This window comes from Panthera leo, chromosome B1 (genome assembly GCF_018350215.1).
Source record: "Panthera leo isolate Ple1 chromosome B1, P.leo_Ple1_pat1.1, whole genome shotgun sequence".
NCBI lineage: Eukaryota > Metazoa > Chordata > Mammalia > Carnivora > Felidae > Panthera > Panthera leo.
In genome coordinates, this window is record NC_056682.1 from 79,253,572 (window position 1) to 79,276,635 (window position 23,064).

Below are 23,064 nucleotides of genomic sequence, written 5' to 3' on the forward strand. Positions count from 1 at the left end.
AGACTGGAGTAGGCTCAAAAGAGAGCAGAAAGAAGGAAATTTGAGACCTTAAAATAACAGCTTTTGAAGAAGTTTTGTTGCTTATGACAGGACAGAAATGAGCAGCAGAGAAAAGGGAAGACTGGTCAAAACAAGGGTTTTTCATTGGTGATGGCAGGAGCATTTTTTCAAGATGGCCAAAAAAAGAATATTTTGTTTGCTGATGAGAATAATCCAGTAGAAAGGGCAACCTTCAAGTTAACAAGAAAGAAGACTGCTTGAGTGGTATCGGAATAGCAGAGACAGGATGAGAGAGAGACAGGATGAGAAACAACTGAACAGAGAGACTGGCCTCAGGAACACAGGTCACACAGTGACAAAGAAGGGCAAGGTGATGGAGGAGTGTAAAGGCAGTGGGTGATCTCTTCTAATTGCTTCTACTTTCACAGCTAAATAGGACACAAAACTATCAGGAAAGAGACAGTGTTGGAGGCTTAGAGAGAGGAAAATATGAAATATTCATCAACCAAGAGAATGAAGGAACTAAGAAAACGTTAACACAATTAGTGGTTAGAATTAACAGCCCATGTGGGGCTAGTGATCATGAATTTGAAGTGATCCCAGTGAACATGGTTAAATATGTCTCTCTAGGAAGAGAGAAGGCAGAGGTGAATCTTCAAAGTTGGGGTTGTACCAGCAAGTCTAACAAAGATAGGAGCAACAGAGTTTATTTAAAAGATAACTATGATGACTGTGAAATTAAACTAGGTGAAGAAGGAAGTGAGGGTATATGGAAACTGACAAACAATAGGCTCAACTGATTAGAGAGAATCTAAGGATAACTTACCAGAAAAAAAAAAAAAAAAAAAAAACACTAGAAAGTAGTGTCAGAAAGAGAAAGACTTGCAGTTGAGATCCAAAGAAGTTGCCAGTTCTTGTAATGACAAGATCTAAGCAATGACTGTGACAGTGAATGGCTGAGGTAGGGTAAAGGAGAAGATGACTGAAGGAGAGGAGTTCAAGGAGTCAAGAAGCAAAGCACTAAAAGGATCATCTCAAGCAATACCGAAATCACCAAAAATTATGAAAGGAGTAGAATTGGAAATATACCATGTAAGGAGATGGAGATTCTAAAAGCAGTTCACACCATAGAAAAAAAGAAAGACACAGTCTATAGAGTGATACACCTTGAGGATGAAACCATGTGAATGGACAGAAAAAGAAAAGACAACCACAGGAAAAAACATTTAAAATGTAATAGCTGAGGGACACGCGGGTGGCTACCACTTTGGGGGCATAAATGTTTACAACTGTTAGATCTTCTTGGTGGAAAGACCCCTTAATTACAATATAATGCCCTTCTTCATCTCTTGTTACAGTCTTTATTTTAAAATCTAGTTTGTCTGATATAAACATGGCTACTCTGGCTTTCTTTTGATGATCATTAGCATGATAGATGGTTCTCCATCCCCTCACTTTCAATCTGCAGGTGTCTTTAGGTCTAAAATGTTTATGTTGATGAGGTCCCAATCATTCATTTTTGCTTTTATTTCCCTTGCCTCTGGAGATATGCCAAGTAAGAAGTTGCTGCAACCAAGGTCAAAAAGGTTGTTGCCTGTTTTCTCCTCTAGGATTTTGATGGCTTCCTGCCTTACATTCAGGACTTTCATCTACTTTATTTTTGTGTACGGTCTAAGAAAGTGGTCCAGGTTCATTCTTATGTCGCTGTCCAGTTTTCCCAGCACCATTTGCTGAAGACACTGTCTTTATTCCATTGGATATTCTTTCCTGCTTTGTCAAAGATTAGCTGGCCATATGATTGTGGGTCCATGTCTGGGTTCTGTATTCTGCTCCGTTAATCTATGCATCTGTTCTTGTGCCAGTACCATACTGTATTGATGCTTACAGCTTTCTAATACAGCTTGAAGTCTGGAATTGTAATGCCTCCAGCTTTGGTTTTCTTTTTCAGGATTTCTTTGGCTATTCGGGCTCTTTTCTGGTTCCACACAAATTTTAGGACTGTTTGTTCTAGCTCTGTGACGAATGCTGGTATTATTTTGATAGGGATTGCACTGAATATGTAAATTGCTTTGGGAAGTATCGTCACAGTTCTTTCAATCCATGAGCATGGAATGTTTTCCCATTATTTTGTGTCTCCTTCAATTTCTTCCATAAGCTTTCTATAGTCTTCAGTATATAGATTTTTCATCTCTTTGGTTAGGTCTATTCCTAGGTATTTTATGGTTTTTGGTGCACTTGTAAAGGGGATCGATTCCTTGATTTCTCTTTCTGCTGTTTTATTATTTGTGTATAGAAATGTGACCAATTTCTTTACAATGAATTTATATACTGCAACTTTGCTGAATTCATGAATCAGGTCTAGCAGTTTTTGGTGGAGTCTTTTGGGTTTTCCACATAGAGCATCACATCATCTGCGAAGGGTGAAAGTTTGACTTCCTCCTTGCTGATTTGGATGCCTTTTATTTCTTTGCATTGTCTCGTTGTTCGTGCTAGGACTTCCAATGCTATGTTGAATAACAGTGGTGAAAGTGGACATCCTTGTTGTGTTCCTGACCTTACAGGGAAAGTTTGAAGTTTTTCTCCATTGAGGATGATATTAGCAGTGAGTTTTTCGTATATGGCCTTTATGATCTTGATATATGATCCTCTATCCCTAGTGTCTTGAGGGTTTTTATCAAGAAAGGATGCTGTATTTTGTCAAATGTTTTGTCTGCATCTATTGAGAGGATCATGTGGTTCTTATCCTTTCTTTGATTCATGTGATATATCACACTGATTGATTTGCAGATATTGAACCAGCCCTGCCTCCCAGGTATAAATCCCAATTGATCGTGGTGTATAATTTTTTAATGTATTGTTGGATCCGGTTGGCTAGTATCTTGTTGACAATTTTTGCATCCAGGTTCATCAGGGAAATTGGTCTATAGTTCTCCTTTTTAGTGGGGTCTTTGTCTGGTTTTGGAATCAAGGTAATGCTGGCCTTGTAGAAGAAGTGTGAAAGTTTTCCTTCCATTTCTATTTTTTGGAACAGCTTCAAAAGAACAGTTATTAACTCTTCCTTAAATGTTTGGCAGAATTCCCCTGGAAAGCCATCCAGCCCTGGACTCTTGTTTGTTGGGAGATTTTTGATTACTGATTCAATTTCTTTACTGGTTATGGGTCTGTTCAAATTTTCTAGTTCTTAATGATCTAGTTTTGGTAGTTTATACATTTCTAGGAATTTGTCCATTTCTTCCAAATTGCCCAATTTGTTGGCATATAATTGCTCATAATATTCTCTCATTATTATTTGTATTTCTGCAGTGTTGGTTTGATCTCTCCTCTTTCAATCATGATTTTCTTTATTTGGGTCCTTTCTTTTTTCTTTTTGAGCAATCTGGCTAGGGAGTTATCAATTTTGTTAATTCTTTCAACAAACCACTTCCTGGTTTCATTGATCTGTTCTTTTTTATTTCAATATCGTTGATCTCTGCTCCAATCTTTATTATTTCCCGTCTTCTGCTTTAGGGCTTTATTTGCTGTTCTTCTTCCAGCTCTTTTAGATGTAAGATTAGGTTGTGTATTTGAGACCTTTCTTCCTTCTTTAGGAAGGCCTGGATTACTTCCCTCTTATGACCACCTTTGCCATATCCAAGGTTTTGGGCTGTTGTGTTTTCATTTTCATTGACTTCTATGTACTTTTTAATTTCCTCTTTAATTTCTTGGTTAGCCCATTCATTCTTTAATAGGATGTTCTTTAATCTCCAAGTATTGATGGTCTTTCCAAATTTTTTCTTGTGGTTGATTTCAAGTTTCATAGTGTTATAGTCTGAAAATATACAAGGTATGATCTTGATCTTTTTGTATTTGTTGAGGGCTCATTTCTGACTCAGTATGTGATCTATTCTGGAGAATGTCCCTTGTGCACTCAAGAAGAACATGTATTCTGCTGCTTTAAGATGAAATGTTCTGAATATATCTGTTAAGTCCATCTGGTCCAGGGTGTCATTCAAAGCCATTGTTTCCTTGTTGATTTTCAGTTTAGATGATCTATTGCTATAAATGGGGCGTTGAAGTCCCCAACTATTATGGTATTATCATCTATTAGTTTATGTTTGTGACTGATTTATATATTTGTGTGCTACCACTTTGGGGGCATAAATGTTTACAACTGTTAGATTTTCTTGGTGGAAAGACCCCTTAATTACAATATAATGCCCTTCTTCATCTCTTGTTACAGTCTTTATTTTAAAATCTAGTTTGTCTGATATAAACATGGCTACTCTGGCTTTCTTTTGATGATCATTAGCATGATAGATGGTTCTCCATCCCCTCACTTTCAATCTGCAGGTGTCTTTAGGTCTAAAATGAGTCTCTTGTAAGCACATATAGATGGATCTTGTATTCTTATCCATTCTGATACCCTATGTCTTTTGATTAAAGTGTTTGGTCCATTAACATTTAGAATAAGTACTGAAAGATACGAAATTAGCACCATTGTGTTGCCTGTTGAGTTGGTATTTCTGATGGTGTTCTCTGGTCCTTTCTAGCCTTTGTTGCTTTTGTTCTTTTTTGTTTTGTCTTTTCTCCAAAGGGCCCCCTTAAAATTTCTTGCAGGGCTGGTTTAGTCATCACAAACTCCTTCAGTTTTTATCTGGGAAATTCTCTGTCTCCTTCTATTCTGAATGACAGCCTTGATGGATAATTCTTGACTGCATATTTTTTTCTGAATCAGCATGTTAAATACATCCTGCTACTCCTTTTTGGCCTGCCAAGTTTCTGTGGATAGGTCTGCTGCAAACCTGATCTGTCTTCCCATAAAGGTTAAGGGCTCTTTTCCCCCCTTACTGCTTTCATAATTCTTTCCTTGTCTGTGTATTTTGTGAATTTGACAATGATATGCCTTGTTGATGGTTGGTTTTTGTTGAATCCACTGGGAGTTCTCTGTGCTTCTTGGATTTTGAGATCTGTGTCCTTCCCCAGATTAGGAAAGTTTTCCACTATAATTTGCTCACATAAACCTTCTGCCCCTTTTTCTCTCTCTTAATTTTCTATGATTCCTATGATTTGGATATTATTCCTTTTTAATAAGTCACTGAGTTCTCTAAGTCTTGTATCATGATCTTTTACCTTTGTTTCCCCCTTTTTTTCCTGCTTCATTATTCCCCATAATTTTATCTTCTAAATTGCTGATTCACTGCTCTGCTTCACCCAGCCTGCCATCGTGGCATTCATTCAAGATTGCATCTCGGTTATAGCATTTTTAATTTCATTCTGACTAGATTTTATTTCTTCTATCTCCACAGAAAGGGACTCTATGCTTTTCTTCAATCCCAGCTAGTATTCTTATTATTGTGATTCTAAATTCTAGTTCAGATATCTTGCTTATATCTGTGTTAAGACCCTGGCTGTCATTTCTTCTTATTCTTTCTTTTGGGGTAAATTCCTTCAATTTGTCATTTTGGAGGAAAAAAAATATTAAAAAATTAAATTAAAAACAAAACAAAAATCAAATAAAGGAAGACGGATCCTACATGTTTTGCTCTGCTTGTTGAAAGAAGCTTGATAGAATACAGAAAAAGAAGAAAAGGGGAAAAAAAGAAAAAATTTAAAAATTAGAAATAATTATATAATAGAATAAAATGAAGTAGAATTTAAAAAACTAAAAAATAAAGTAGTAAAAATAATATTTTCTTTCTGTATCCAAGAATGAGGAAGAAACAGAAAAAAAGAAAAACAATTAAGCAAAAACAGATGCAAAGAAAATGAACAAATAAATGAACCAGTGAACAGAATGAAACCCAGTTTCCCCTAGAACTGAAACTATGAAGCCCTCTATAATCTGTACACTAAGTGAGTGGAATGACTTGTGCTGGTCTTCTAGAGAATGTGCTTGGAGGGAACAGTTTGGTGGGACTTTGTGTAACGAATCCATTCTCCACTAAGTGGTGCTGCTCAGCTCACTGGAGTGGATCAGTGTGGTGCGCCTGCGCAGGAGAGGTGAAAATGGTTTCTCCAGCTCCCTAGTCTCTGACACAGGAACTCTGCGCTCTCACTGACCCACAATCAGGCACCCTTCCTTTGTCTCAGGCCTCCATCTAACTTCCCCCTCTACCCTGTCTACATCCAAGCCATCTGCCTGCTAGGCGGCACCTCCCTCCAGAGTTGTATCTCAGATGGGGTTGTGTTTCAAAACCACATGCTTCAGAAACCGCCGGGGCTTGGACCCGTGCTCACTCTCTAGGGGAGGGTCTCACTGAGCAATGGTTGGGTGCCGGCTTGCCCCACAAAACATTCCTGTGATCATGCAGTGTCAGAGGTTCAGAGATTATGGCAAACCACAGCACAGTCAGTGCCAGGTTTCACCTCACTCTGGCATCTTTGTCCCAATACCAACAAACGTGGCTGCTCTCTGGGGTCCACTGGGACCTTTGCCTGTGGGGAGGTTTATGGCCTCTACCAAATGCACTGCAAGCAGGGAAACTGCCTCTCCCCTTATGGCACACAGACCCCACAGACTCCAATGCCTGCTCCTGGGGATTCTCCCTGCTTCCTCACCAGAGCACCACCAGGCACTGAGCTCCAGAGCTTCGGACTCTGCGCTCCACTGTTTGTAGAATCCTGGTGGTACTGAAACTCTCTGCTTTCTTCCTGCCAATGGTTGTGGGGAACAGACTTCTTATTCAGTCCCCTGTGAGTGTTTTCACTCTTTCTCTCTCTCTCTCCAGCTACTGGGGGGGGGGGGGGGGGGAGTGCTTTTCTTGCACAATCCTACACACCACTCTCTCCCCCATTCTCTTTCTCTATCCTCTGTCTGCAAAAACAGCTCCCTACCCTCTGCAGCTTTTCTCTCCCCCAGTTCACCTTTCTGCACTATGTACCTGCCAAGTTCTGTGGCTCAAGTTATGCAGACTGTTGCATTAATCCTCAGATCAATGTCCTAGGTGCCAATGGATTTCTTACTGAATGACTCACAACAATCTAACTCAATATGACCACAGCTGAATTCATCATCCTCCATCCATCTCTGGGCCTCCTTGGTTTTCCATCTTAGTAAATGGCACCACCTAGTTGCTTAAGCCAGAAACCTTCCCTTCCTTCACTTCCTTTACTTCCTTTACTTCACCTTCCTACTCCAACATCCAATTTGTCTCTAAACTTAGCTCTAAGCATCTCCCTCAAATGGATCCCTTAGCTTCCATTTCCAATCTACCAACACTAATCCAGGGCCCCTACTGTTGCCATCTCTAGACCTGTCTCTACTCTGCCAGGGTGAGTCTTGAAACATATAATGTATAATGTATCACCTGCTACTCTACTTAAAACCATTTAATGTATTAAGCTAAAATACCTCAGGCCCTTGCCCCCATCTCAAGCTTCTTCTCCCACTCTTCCTGGCTGCTCCAGTGTCATTGGTGTCTCTGGGGATGTCAAATGGGCCACGCCCTCCCTTGCCTACAGGCCCTCAGATATGCCATTCACTCTGCCTGGAATAGGAGTCTCAACCCCAGCTGACTCCAAATAATTCATCAGTCACCAACTAGACATCAGATCCTCCGTCTGCCTTTCTTCAACCATCTATCTAGACTAGCGGTACCCCTGCCACAGAAAGCAGCTCTGGGTGTCAGCAGAAGCAAATTAGAGATGTCTGCAAGAAGAAGGAAACTGAAAGAGTACAGATCCAGGCCCCTTGCCCCACTTTAGTAAGGCAACTTTTTTGTTTCATATACATATAAATGTAAAATTTTATTTGAAAAGGGGGGTTCCTTATAAAACAGTTTAAAAACCACTAGAACAGATCACCTCTAAAGTCTTCCCCAGTTCTCAGAGCCTATTTATAAGGTATTATCTTTTGCTTTATAAATGAAAGTAACTCCACAGTAATCCCTCATCGATCACTGGGAAGAGTGAGAAATGCTTACAATCATAGTAAGAATCATCGTTGACCAAGTGCATTTGGCATGGTCAGGTCTTAGAAAAAAATATAGGGTTAGGCAAAAACAATACGAACTGGAATAAAACAATAAACGAAAGTACTAGGAGTATCCTGCTTTCAAAGCAAATCAGATTAACTACATTTACATATTTTCTAGTAGACAACACTGCTGATTCACCTTTTTCAATTATTTAGGGAATGTCACAATTACATGGTAATACTCACTTACAGCATCGTGGCTAAGAAGCAGAAGGGGCTCTAGAGGCAGAATGCCTCTCAGAAATCTCAGAATGCCTCAAAATCTCAGCTCCTCCACTTACCAACTACATGCCCTTGGGAGAATCACTCAAGCTCTCTATGCCTCCAGATTCCCATCATAAAATGAAAAGGATAATACCTACCTGACAGGGCTGTGATGAGGATAAAATGAGATAAAGCATGGAAGAATGGAGAGCACTGTCTGGCACTTAGGACTCAGTAAATGCCCACTATGGGCATATACACACATATGTTCAAGTTATACTAGACAGCCTGAATGTCTTAAGGTATCTGAACCAGCCCTTGCTGGCTTGAAATTTAACATCTTCCGCAATGACATCCTCTTTCATTTTTTTTCCCACTCTTGGCAAAATGCTTATTAAACTACCTGCCTTCTTCATGGTGGTACCAAATTTATCATGGTGCTTAACGGCACACTTTTACACACCTGCTCTTCAATCCATTTATTGGAAAGTAAAGCATAGCTCTTCCCTCTCTGCACCAACGCCATAGACTTGGTCACATCCTCTAAGGGAAGGGGAAGCATTAATTACTTTTGTATGTGACCTGAAATGAACTTTTGTTACAGAAGTCTCATATTGTAAACTTTTATTATACAACTATGAAACAGCCTTAGCTAAAGACCAGTGTTGACAAAACCAGGAGTGGCAAGGAACCACCATACTGTGAGACGTTACGAAAGAAACATTCTCTGAGTACCAGGATTTTCCTTAGTACAATCGGACACAGAAGTAAATGCCAGACAAGTAGTAATGTTATCGGACGAACTTTTTTCTGTTTTTACTTCCTCCTCTCTAGCAAAGATTCTTTTATAATAACTTAAAGTCATATGACAAGGGAAATAATAACTAATCTTTGAATAGTTTGCCTACAACCCTCCATCACATACAGAATATACACACTGAAAATTCCCACACACAAAAATGAATATTCTGTATTAACAGCCCACTATCTCTTGTCAGCTATGTCACCTACTTCCTCAGTTTCATTCATTATTCTTTCAGTGCCACCAGTCAGGCCTGGGTCAACAATGAAATGCTCCAAGGTAATTTTTTAATTACTGGTTAGAAGAACTCCAACTCCAGCCGAGAGCAAGCTATCACTCCACAGCTAAACACAGGGACAAAGACTAACAGGTCAAAATGAACACAAAGCCTGGAAATGTAACAAGATAACATTCTTTCAGGCCAAGGAAACCTCAGTTTCAATTAACCTCCATTCTTTAAATCATTTTTTATAGGCTTCTTTCCTTAAGTGGCATGATTGTAATAACTTACCGGTCAGCAGCTTCCACGTCAAAACAAAACCTTCTGTCAATGGAGTCAGTATGCCTCTTGGTACATTCTTTCAAAAAGAACACTTCTCCATCCCCCTGAAAATAATCATTTTTAACATTCTCAAAAATACAATATAAACATAAACATATTGAAGAATCCTATATTGGGGTCAGAGGGGGCACAAGTTTCAAGATTTTAAGTCCATTTATCCTGTTCTCTTTCAAACGAGTTTAAACTATATGTATAATCTTAATTTTCATCATCCTCTTTTCCTTAAGGTTTTCTAGATCTTTCTCTGATTACAGTAACACTAAACCAGACTTCATGAGCACTGATTTTAAAGGGCAGATTAACAATATGGTTTCCAAATGCTAGAATATTTGTTATTCTCTTACTGCACTTTTTAAAAGAATAATTTGTTTTTAATTCGCATTATGTTACACTGTATGAAACAGTCAATATGTGACCATTTTTGACCTACAAAAACTTCAATTCCATATGAATCTACCTAAAAAGCATAATGTATCAAAGGGCCCTAGATCAGCTACTGTGATCATCAAAAGCTAGACCACTCAATATAGGTTTTGTTTCCTTAGTGAATCACCCTGAATTTATCTTTACTTAATTTGTTTTAATACAGTACTATTTTACCTCACTAAACCATCCAAGGGAGATAGAGGCAATGCAGGAACATGGGTTCTGGGTAAAAACTGTTAAGAACTCTGAGTATATACTTCTAGACTATTCTGACATTTTCTAAAATACAAGAATCTCCAAATAATACTAAACAAACATTCAAATATACCAATATTTTAAATATTAACAGTCATTATATTTTAAAAGTATTTTTTATTATTTGGTGGTTTAGCAGAAAGGCATCTCTTATCTTAGCATTTGAGTTAGTCCTGACTCGTGACTAACACTCAACCCTCATGCTCAATCTTTTTTTTTTTAATTTTTTTTTTAATGCTTATTTATTTTTGAGACAGAGAGAGACAGAGCATGAATGGGGGAGAGGCAGAGAGAGAGGGAGACACAGAATCGGAAGCAGGCTCCAGGCTCTGAGCCATCAGCCCAGAGCCTGACGCGGGGCTCGAACTCACGAACCGTGAGATCGTGACCTGAGCTGAAGTCGGACACTCAACCGACTGAGCCACCCAGGCGCCCCGTCCTCATGCTCAATCTTAACCCCATCAGCCTTTTTCGAGTGATATCCTGGGGGCACCTAGGTGGCTAAGTCGGTTAAGCGTCCGACTTCAGGTCAGGTCATAATCTCGCAGTTCATGAATTCGAGCCCAGCATCGGGCTCTGTGCTGACAACTCAGAGCCTGGAGCCTGTTTCAGATTCTGTGTCTCTCCCCCTCTCTCTCTCTGTCCCTCCTCTGCTCACACTCTGTCTCTCTCTCTCTCTCTCTCTCTTTCGCTCTCTCAAAAATAAACAAACATAATAGAAATTAAAAAAAAAAAAAAAAAAGAATGATATCCTCACAGAGTCCCTGGGTAGCTTAGTCAGTTAAGCTAAATCTGACTCTTGATTTTGGCTCAGGTCATTATATCATGGTTGGTAAGTCTGAATCCTGTGTCAGGCTCAGCACTGACAACACGGAGTCTGCTTCAGAGTCTTGGGATCCTCTCTCTCTCTCTCTCTCTCTCTCTCTCTCTCTCTCTCTCTGCCCTTCCCTTGTTTGCAAGCATGCACTCTCGCTCTCTCAAAAATAAATAAACATTAGAAAAAAAAAAAAAAGAGTGATATCCTGACTTCCTCCTCTTCTCCACGGCCCTGATTTTCCATGTTTATTACATAACTATGTTTATATTATAAGCTGCTTTAAGCATTTTTCAGGAAGATGCAAAGTATACGTAAATAGAAGTGAACCTGGGTTAATTCTGTATTCACCAAAGCAAAATCATACCCATCCACCCAGTAAGCAATGAGTTCACCTTTTTTTTTTTTTTAACATGTTACCAATTACATTCAATACTGGTGGAAGAGCTTTGTCTCCACACTATAGATTATTGCTATGAGTTGCAGTTTCTATTTAAAACCCAAATAATGATCATCATTTTTACACAGCAAACTCCTAAGGTTTTCTTGCTATCACGTGTTGTTTTGCTACTTATTTCTGTGGGAAATAAATGGGAACTGCCTAAGTGAGAACTTTGTACATCTAAATGGAAAACAATATGATTCATTATAGACTACCTACTGTATAATGTTTTCAGGCTGTGAATACATGTGCGCACATCCGATCTGTGTGAACACTGACCTGACAGAACACAGAGTCGTGAAAGCTTCTCGTAGGTGTTCACTACATCCTCTAATAATACTGGACATAAAAGGATTCTAGTCCTGACCATAAAAACCCACACATACAATTCAAAAACCACAAGGCTGTTATTTATTGGCCTATTTCATTTAGGAACAAAAGAAAACAAAGATCTGAATCCTAAAAACAAGATACAGTATATTTACCATTAATGAATATATACACCATTAAAATGTCAGCCTCAAAAAACTACCTGTCACACAGAATACAAAAATACATAATCAAATACTTACAAGCTTTCCCCCAGATCTGTGCTCAAATGGGATTATGTTAAACTTCTTGGCTGCTTTCCGATACATGCAGTAGTGTTTGACCCAACTGGAACCGAATGGAGCAGGCCCTTCAATAAGAAATAGATCTTTAAATTTTTCCTCATAAATAAGCAGATACAGAGAGTGCCAAACGCATTACTATAGAGGAAAAAAAAAAATAAGCAGCAACTAACACAGCTCAAGGAAACAAACCAGCAACGATGTGGATTCCAATTAAAAAAAAAAAAAAAAAAAAAAAAAAAGTAGGGAAAATAAGCCTGAGAGAGATCATTTGAGAGAAAATGCAATACTTTTTAGCAACAGAGCAATGAGTCAAAGACATACTTCTCAGTTTGCCACACCATTATCTCACACCTAAAAATGTCTTAATTGTGAACTATACTTTTTGTTTATTTCTAGGTATTAAGAGTTCACAAGGGTTTCAACGATTCCATTCAATGTATGTGATAGTTCTGGATTTGGTTCTGGCCTCTCAATATGATACAATCACAGAATCTAGCATCTCAGGAGTTCTGAGTCCACTCTAGCACCCTGGTAGGTAGCTGCCCTTACTAATGATGCTTTGTAAAGGTAAGCTTTAAAATGAAAAATGAAGAATGGAGAGGTGCTATCTACATCTGACCAGAACATTCTCAGAACCACTCTTTACCTCTTGTAGAGTCGATATTATCACCATCAGAGCTCTTAGAAGACAGTGGTCTACATAAGGAGTACCTAGCAATCTGGAGTTTCACATGCCAATAAAAGTACAATTATAACACAAGTTAGGTCACCCAGAGGTTGACCATTTTGTCTTTTACCAAGTAAAGACATTAAAAAAAAAAAAAAAAAAAAAAAAAGCAAGTAACAGGGCTCTTGGGTGGCTCAGTCAGTTAAGCATCTGACTCTTGATTTTGGCTCAGGTCATGAACTCATTGAGCCCCACATCAGGCTCAGTACGGAGCCTGCTGGGGATTCTCTCTCTTCCTCTCTCTCTCTGCTCCTCCCTTGCTCTCGTGCTCACTCACATGCATGCGATCATTCTCTCTCTCTCTCTGTCAAAATAAATAAACTTTAAAAAAGTAAGGGGAAGGGGGAAAAAGTTACAAACAGAGAGGGAGGGAAGCAAACCATAAGAGACTCTTAAATACAGAAAACTGAGGGATGATAGGGGGTGGGGGAGAGGGGAAAGTGGGTGATGGGCACTGAGGAGGGCACTTGTTGGGATGAGCACTGGGTGCTATATGGAAACCAATATGACAATAAATTATATTAAAAAAATAAAAAGCAAGTAACTTGTTTTGTCACCATAATTTCATCTACAAACAAGTAAACTTTCTACATCTAAAAATCAAGAAGGACAAGCTTAGGAGGGAAAAAGGGACTCATTCAAAAGGAATCCACCAAGCTTTAGGAAAAACTGACCACATTGTCTTGGGGACAGTAGAGGGTTGAAAGGGGTTACCAGACCACAGTAATCCCACCTCAGACCATCATGAGTGCAAAAACCACAATTCAGGAACCACTGGGGTGTGTGTGTGTGTGTGTGTGTGTATGTGGAATAGCTAGCTTGGTATCCTATTCTATGGTTCAAAACATATTGTGCAGGTATTTCATTCCTAAGAAAAAAATGTTGAGGGAGGATGGCGTATTATCTTTTTAATTAAAAAAAAAAAAAATTTAAGCTTAGACCAAATGCCCAAGAAATGACAAAGCCTAACCTCAAATCCGAGTCTCTGGCCCCACATAACAAGGTCTCCCCACTAATTAAGCCAGCATCCTTTCCTGACTCCCATCTGACCCAAGCATATAGGCTTTTCACACCGTCCATGGTCCAGATAATATACTAGAGAGCACAACACAGACAGACAACGCCAGCGTTCAGACTTGTATGATCTAAACAACATTATTTACCTATTTTCTCAATGGTATTTTCATTCTCTCAATGGTAAATGGGGCAATAATAGCCCCATACACTTCATAGGGTTTTTTAGTGGACTAAGTGAGGTGTATAACAAGCTTAGCACAGTGCCTGGCACACAGTTAACAAGAGGAGACTTTTGCCACTGTTGTTTTCATTCTGTTTTTCCAACTAGTTTCAGCCCAATTTCTCTCAAAGCCAGTTAAGCTGAGCAACAGTTACGAATCTAAAAATTAAAGTTTCCTGTGATTTTCACTTGGGCATATAATACAAAAATTCTATCCTTCTGTCTCTACCCTACATGTTAATTTAGTCCTTTCAAATTCATTGAACAAACAGATTAAAAAGCTGAAGTGTCAGAAAAATAGAGTTCTGCTCGCCATGTAACTCCTCTTCATGAGACGTGAAGAGTATGGAGGTCCAGATTACATAAGGACAGAGAGAAAAAGAACAACCACTCTGCCGACTACATATGCATTAGCTTCAACTTGAAGCACAGATATCCCATAGCTAGCCCACGAGTATGCCCTCCTACTACAGTGGTCAGTTTGAAAGTCCTGTAAATCAGCCATGCTCAGTGAAAATTGTTAAGTATTCTGACGGCGGTCAAGGGTGGGGAGGCAGGAAGAGAGCAAATACAGAAACCTTTTCACATTCTCCTCCTTTCTACCACATAGTACTTGGGTTCTACAGTTGAAGAAGTAAAGTTTAAGAGCTGAACAGTTAAAATAAGACCAAACTGTCAAAAGTTTTAAAGAATTTTTAGGTGCCTTAATTTTCAAAATAAGGACACTCTATGCACTGCATATTCACTGAGAGCAACAATACTAAAAATGCAGTGAGATAAGTTAGGATGCCACCTAGGAATATTTTGTATAGCCATCTGCAATCACCCTGATAATTTTAGCAAGAACAAATGATCTCAGATTGGTGTGGAAAGCAATGACGTGAAGGAATAGGAAGAATATGTCCCTCTTGACTTTAACATGGAAAAGGAGTTGTGGGAGGAGGAGGGTGTGCATATGTATATGAATGTGCCTATGTGTATGCGTAGGTGAGAAGGACGGGGGTGAAGGGAAAGGAGGAAAAAGATAATACCACGCCTTGCTTTCAGCCTTACACCATGTTCCGGCATCCTCACAAGCGTTAGCAAAGTATGGTACAGAATTTGGGGGTGCAGCTAGAAAACAGGGTGCATCTTGAGTTCTTCATTTCAGGGTCCCCTCCCCAGAGCAGAAATGTGCTTTCCCCCCAAATATAAAATATACCTTCTAGGACAGGAGGGGGCAGAGGAAGTGGTAGGAATAATTATTCCAAAAATCGAGTAATTACAGTAAGAGTTTTAAAATAATTTTTCATCAGTCATTCATCATTGCTCGGGGTCCTCTTACTTTTTTCCTGTACATACAGGTAGCCTTCTGCTGTGAACTGACTTGCTCGTTTGTGGTCCTTGGGATTCTGTCTGATTTTGTTCATAAGTTCTTCCACTTCTGACCTTGTTCCTTCAAAACGATTCCGCGTCTGAAATAGATAAAATATATATATACACATATGTTTTCAGTTTTCATGTGTTTTGGATGTACATTTTTAAGCCTCTGGATAACTATAATTAAATTTGTAGGATTTTTCTATAAACTTCTCAAGGTATACCCATCCTTTCCAGTGTGTCTCTTTAAGACTGTCATTCAAAGAAAAACATTACTGGTAAAATAGCTAATAGGAGTCTAATAAGCCAAGTAGGGATTACTTTCGAAGCTTTCTAACACCAAGAATAATTGTGTTATTCAACGTAAGGATTCCTACCTCCATGTCTCACAATATTACTAAATCTTAGATTTAAAAAAAATAGGTCATAAAATATATTGGAAGTCTTTCCTTTGCACAATCAACCTGACTCTTTGTTATTATACCAGCAATATTAAGTACTCAGAATCTGAAAAACTTAATTCTGCTCTGCAAACTAATAAATATGAGGTCATCTTCTCCAGGTCATGGCAATTGCAGTTGAAATGATATTTCTTCTCAGATAAAGGAGGGGGGGGGGGGGGAATTTCATGTACAAATAATGTCTTTGCTATCTGAAGAGACAAATCACATTTCTGAAACCCAGGAGACTCAGCATGCCAATATCTCTGTCAAACGGCTACCCTGAAAACGTATATGCAAGGTGAAGTGACAAAATTACCAAGGCAAGCATGATGAGTCAGCACCACCAAGTTTCTGGACATTTCTTTCATCCACACTCTAAAATAATTGTATTAACACCAAAAAACTGCTGATGTGAAACTGTGGACAAGCGGAGATAAAAAATTTTTATTGAAATTCCTACCCTCTCCTCCCTACAAGGAAAGAGGTTACCAACGGTCCTAGAATAGAAAAATGGTAGAATGGTACACATTCTTTAGGAGAAGAGGAGTCTGATAAATGCAGACTGCAAAGGGGAAAACTTATCTTCAGAAGTTTATTTTAAAAAAACAAGCTGAGAGTTAAAAAAATAAACTTTATGTGCTAGAACAAAACGCAGGATTGCAGGGAGGGTGGAACTCATTTGTTAATACCAGTTCTCTCTTCCCTTCCTGTTTCTCAAGCCTCCAGGATTTCTTGTCCCCATTTTAATACTCATCTTACCCTGATTTTATTTATTTGCCTCCTTTGTCACTTTGCTTAGTGACAACTCCCAACGCTCACTTCTTTCTGAAGGTACATCTGTGTGTAGAATATTTATACACATAAATACCTCTGAGATATTGGGGGTTTGGTTCCAGGCCACCGCAATAAAGCAAATGTAGCAATAAAGCAAGTCACATGAATTTTTAGGTTTCCTGGTGTATACAAAAGTTCTGTTTACACTATGCTGTAGTCTATTAAGTGTGCAATAGAATTATGTCTTTAAAAGGTACATATTTTAAATAAAAACCACTTTATTGCTAAAAGAAGATGCTAACCATCTTCTGAGCTTTCAGTGAGTCAATCATTTTGCTGGTGGAGGGTCTTGCTTTGATGTTGACGCCTGCTGACTGATGAGGATGGTGGTTGCTGAAGGTTGGGGTGACTGTGGCAATTTCTTGAAGTAAGACAACAACGATATATGCCACATCAAATGACTCTTCCTTTCATGAAAAATCTCCCTGCAGCATGCAGTGCTGTTTGGTACCATTTCACCCACGACAGTGCTTCTTTCAAAATTGGACTCAATCCTCTCAAACCCTGCTACTGCTTTATCAGCTAAAGTTATGGAATATTCTAACTTCTTTGTTGTCATTTTAGCAAATCTTCATAGCAGCTTCACCAGGATAGATTCCATATCAAGAAACCATTTTCTTTACTCATACATAAAAAGCAACTTCTCTGTTAAAGTTTTATCATGAGACTGAAGCAATTCAATCCCACCTTCAGGCTGTATCTACTTCTAATTCTAGTTCTCTCACTATTTCTGCCACATCCGCAGTTACTTCCTCCATTGAAGTCCTGAACCCCTCAAAGTCATCCATAAGAGTTGAAATCAGCTTCTTCCAAACTCCTGCTTATATTGGTATTTTGACCTCTTCCCATGAATCACAAATGTTCTTAATGGCATCTAGGTCTCAACAGAGGACTTAAAACACTCAGTAAATTATGCTGTAAATAAATGTGCTGCATCTGGCTTTGTTGTTCCGTTTACAGAGCACAGGTAAGACTAGAATTAGCCTAATTCTTAAGGGCCCTAGGATTTTCAGAATGGTCAATGAGCACTGGCTTCAACTTAGTCACCAGCTATATTAGCCTCTAACAAGAGAGTCAGCCTGTCCTTTGAAGCCAGGCATCATCTGCGCTGAAAATCTGCTGTATCATGAGGCCACCTTCATGAATTATCTCAGCTGGACCTTCTGGATAGCTTGCTGCAGCTTCTCCAGCAGCACTTGCTACTTCATGTTGCACTTTTCTCTTATAGAAGCAGCTTCTTCCCATAAACTTCGCAAACCGACTTCTGCTAGCTTCTGACTTTTCTTCTGCAGCTTTTTCACTTCTCTCACGCTTCATGGAATTGAAGAGAGTTAGGGCCTTGCTCTAGATTAGTCTTTGGCTTAAGGGAATGTTGTAGCCAGTTTGAGCTCCTGTCCAAACCACTGAAATTTCCTCTGTATCAGCATTAAGACTGTTTCACCTTTTTTTTCCTCAACAGGCTTCACACCCAGCACAGAGCTGACAGCAGGGCCTGAACTCATGACCCTGAGATCAAGACCTGAGCTGAGATCCAGTCAGATGCTTAACCAACTGAGCCACCCAGGCACCCCAAGACTGTTTCACTTTCGTATTATTCATGTGTTCAGTGGAGCAGCACCTTTAATTTTCTTCAAGAAAGCTTCCTTTGTGCTCACAACTTGGCTGTTTGGCACAAGAGGCATAGTTTTCAGCCCCTGTGGGCTTTTGACATGTCTTCCTCACTAAACTTAAACATTTCTAGCTTTTGCTTTAATGTGTGATTCTTCCCTTCACTTGAACACTTAGAAGCTATTATAGGGTTATTCACTGACCCAATCTCAATATTGCTGTGTCTTAGGAAATAGGGAGGCCTGAGACGAGGGAGAAAGATGGGGGTGCAGGACAGTCGGTCAGTGGAGCAGTCAGAACACACAACATTCAAGTTCGCTATCATATACAGGCACAATCTGTAGCACCCCAAAACAATTATGACAGTGACATCAAAGACCACTGATCACAGATCAGCATCACAAATGTAATGATAATGAAAAAGTATCAAATATCACAAGAATTTCCAAAACCTGAGACAGAGACACCAAGTAAGCAACTGCTATTGTAAAAATAGCACCAGTAGACTTGGGGGACATAGGTTGCCACAAACCTTCAATTTGTAACAAATGCAGTATCTGTGAAGCTCCAAAAGGCAAAGCACAATAGAACAAGGTATGCCTGTACATAGATACACACATATATAGACATGTGCATGCCATGTATGCACAGATGCCAGCAAGGACACACACATGCACACACGTATATTCCTATTTATGTCATGACTTGTATCCAATACTCTCATTAATTATATTAATGCCCAAATTTCCTACATTTGACCAGCAGAGGCCCCTTCTACCTGACCCCTGTACCTTTTGGTATGTCTTCTTGAGTGATCCCCTACTTTCTGGTTCACAAAGGAGTCCTGGGTCCATCTTATACTTTTCTCTGTCCCAGTCCTAAAATCAGTCATATCCCCCAAAGAAGCTGTTATTCCTTTCACTGGAGTGTAGTATTTAGAAACCAAAATCTGAACACAGTGTGCTCACAGCTAAGAGGTTGTCACTGCTTCTGGGTCTTCTTGGCAGATAGAAAAACTATACGGATGTGTGTGTGTGTGTGTGTGTGTGTGTATGTACACATACATACGTGTTTTTACACACATACACCTGTCATTTCTATATGTCTCTATATTGGAAAAACCCACATGTTCATACCGGTAAATTTAATTCCAATCCAATACTTCCAGTCTCTTTCTAGCCTATCCCTTCCCAATTTTGTATATTTCTTTTCAGATAGTGAGAAATCTAGTTCCCATTACTCTTAATCTATTTACTTATTTGCTCAATTAATACATTTGCTCAATGCAACCAATCTCTACTCCAGCCACCTCTTTTTCAGGCTGCCTCTACACCCTCCCCCCTCCCACTATACCATCACCCCGACTTTCCCTGCTGCAGGGCTCTCCATGGAGTACTCCCTGCCCTCATCGTCCTACTCCCTCAGATGCTTATGACTGTGCACTGCAAAGGGAGGGAAAGGATTTTACCATTTTAAGTAAATTATGAATGGTAGTTAAAATTGTATTTTTTAAAACTTTGAACATAAATAATAGAATGGCTAGAACCCAGTAATCTCCAATTCTAAATTCTGGTGTCTATTAAAAGATATCATCAAATAATAACGTTAGGCTGTAAATTCTACAGTAAGTGACGATGACAGTGTTTACACTGTGACTGGCACTACTGAAAGCACTTTTTGGTGTTTTATTTACTTTCTTTAAGTTTATTTATTATTTGCGAGAGAGAGAGGGAGGGAGGGCAAGAGAGAGAGGAAAAGAGAGAATGCTAAGCAGGCTCCACGCTGTCAGTGTGGAGCCAGATGCAGAACTCAATCTCACAACTGCAAGATCATGACCTGAGCTAATCTAAGAGTCAGACACTTAACCGACTGAGCCATCCAGACGCCCTACTTTTGGTGTTTTAATCCTCAAAATAACCTCTAAGTTAGGCTAGTGCTATCCATTGTCAGCAATATACCACTGTATTATTTCCTTTCCTTGCATGCTTTGCTAAATAAATTTCTAAATAAACCAGTCTTAAATAAAGTCTTCTAAATTAAACACTTTATTATATCACCTATTTGGGAGAACAATTTGGGGACTAAGCTGGAATTCAGACCCATCTGAGTATGTCTGGAAAACCGGTGAGTCAAGATTAGCACAGGTTCAGTCCCATATTAAGGAGAGAAGGAGCTTTTCACAGTGTTATACCCAGAAATAAAGCTTTCAAAGCAGAGGCAAAGGCTGACTCCAACTACTGATAGCCATTTTAAGTTTTCCCATCTTAGCCCCATGACCTCACTCAGAGAAGAAAAGAAGGCAAGGCAGAACTAAAAATATGAAGGGGCACCTGGATGGCTCAGTTAGTTATCTGACTCTTGGTTTCAGCTCAGGTCATGATCCCAGGGTTGTGGGACTGAGTCCCACATCAGGCTCCACACTGAGCATGGAGCCTCTTTCTTTCTCTTCTTTCTCTCTGTCTCTCTCTCTCGGTGCCTGGGTGGTTCAGTGGGTTAAGCAGCCAACTCTTGATTTCAGCTCAGGTCAGGATCTAATGGATCGTGAGTCTGAGCCCCAAGTCAGGCTCTGCACTACCAGTGAAGAGCCTGCTTGGAATTTTCTCTCCCTCCTTCTCTGCCCCTCCAGCATGCTCTCTCTCTCTCTCAAGTAAATAAATTTTTTTAAAAAAGATTATCTCTCTCTCTTTCCCTCTGCCCCTCTGGCTTGCATATTCTCTGTCTCTTTAAAATAAAATAAAAATTATGAAGAAGCTTTCATGAAGTAGTTGTAAAACATCAGGGTGGACCCCATGAAGCCCTGCTTTAGTAACTTTGCAAAAGAACATAACATAAAGGGGTAAGTTCCTACCTACACACACACACACACACACATACACACCCTCACTGTAATTCTCATATCGCCCCTCATGTGAGATGGCAGAAGAAGGAATGTTATGCAACAGACCCCAAGTGAATAGGTGATCGAGTCTAAATCCCATATAAGACACCTTCCATGGGGGTGAGGGGAACACAGGTTAGAACAGGTGCGAGGTAGGGGTGAGTTGAGGTGCAACATCAGGGCCTAAATCTAGGTTCTTATAATTAAAGGGACTCCCATGTTACCCACAAGTTGCTACGGTGTAGGCAAGCAAATGGCCATATCAAGATGTTTCCCAGTTCCTGTTATTTACTGACCCCAGAAATACCATGAGTGACCCACGTGTATCCGAGTACAGAAGCTGAAACTAACCACCATGACCCCCTAGAGTGATTCTGCCCAAGTTCCAGTGTCAGCCCTGACCTTAAGATATGATATCAGGAAGTTATTATCCTCATTGTCCTCATCTGTAAAATAGGAATAAAAAAAAAAAAATCTACATCATAGGACTTTTACAAAGACTAAATGTGTATAATCCAAATAAAGCACACAGGTAATACCTGGCACTTGGTAACAAAATTAATTTAGCTGCCATTACTACTACGACTACTACTGTTACAAGTAAGTCACCCAAGAGTCACAATTATTCTCATCTAACAGAGGATAAAAGGAAATCTTCACTATCAAACTGACAATTTATTGTTTTAAATCTTATTGGAAGAGAAACTGTATTTTTAATTTTTTTTTCAGAATACAAAAACTAATCCACAAGATTTTAAAACAAAGAGGGAAGGGCACAAACTACAAAAAGAAAAGGTTCAAAAGCAATTAAAAGGAACTATAAACCTATTTCTCACAAATAACCACATTTGTATTTTTTACACAATCACTTCCAATCTCTTTTTGAAAAAAACATAGTTTATTATTTTAGTGCTCTATTTTTCTCACAACACTGTAACAAAAATATTTGGGCATATTCTTAAAATCTTCTTAACTATTCTTAGTATTTTCTGGGGATTCTCCATGAATCCTAAGATTTCTCACATTAAATTTCCTTCTAGGAAGAATTCTATTCTAGTCTCTCTTTCCCCACATTCTTCTGGGGATAAAGATAACAAAAGTTTAAATTCAGTTTTTTAAAATACCCTTCAATTTTGATCCAATTTATATTTTTCCAGATATAGAAATCTATTTTCCTAGAAATAGAAAATCTATCTTCTAAAAGCCATCTTGCTCTGTTTTCCTTTCCATGTATTACTCTGGATTATGGAAAGTGGATGAGGAATAAGTTGCTTCCAAAATAATAAAAAATAAAAGAGGTATGATCATTTTTACAATAGAAAAGGTGAAATCAGATAGATGAAAAGTAGCTTGTTTTCATTTTTAGATAATATTTACCTTTTTTCTGATTATAAAATGATTTTGCGATTTTTTTACTATAGTAAAATACTTACCAACCAAAATCATCCATGGCATTATAGTGCAGAGATAATCGACACTATGATTTGGTTTTAATATTTGGGTATATGTCCTTGAATACACAAATATACAGAGCATAAAAATAATATGCCTTTTTGTAATTTGTAGTTTTATATAGCCAGCGTTTTCCCTTTTTTACACTAAAAGCTGCTATCATGAGGGAATGAGAGAAATGGACAAGAAATGAGCAAATTACAGCAATACAGTAAAAATGTTCAGCAGGTAGCACAGAACAAGTGCCATGTGTTTCAAACGTGCAGGTATTTCTGAAGGGAAAAGAATTAGCTTAAAGCAAAAATGAACAGCAAAGACACCTTGGTCAGGTGTTCTCAAAATTGCCAGTGAGGCACAAAGAAGAGGCTCTACTTGAAAGAGTTGCAGGAGCAGACTCAGAAACACAACAAAATAAAGAGATAAATATTTAGAGAAGCAGTATCAGGGCAATAC

General features: G+C 39.0%; 1 protein-coding gene across 4 annotated transcripts in view; it reads right to left on the bottom strand.

Moving 5' to 3' along the window:
• ARHGAP10 (Rho GTPase activating protein 10) overlaps positions 1-23,064 on the bottom strand; it is a 320,443-nt gene that overhangs the window by 174,069 nt on the left and 123,310 nt on the right. For all 4 annotated transcript variants that reach the window (XM_042935344.1, XM_042935343.1, XM_042935345.1 and 1 more), the window contains 3 exons: positions 15,362-15,491; positions 12,032-12,138; positions 9,472-9,566 (listed from right to left, as the gene is read on the bottom strand). In XM_042935344.1, the coding sequence (XP_042791278.1) occupies positions 9,472-9,566; positions 12,032-12,138; positions 15,362-15,491 (332 nt within the window). The remainder of the gene's footprint in view (positions 1-9,471; positions 9,567-12,031; positions 12,139-15,361; positions 15,492-23,064) is intronic.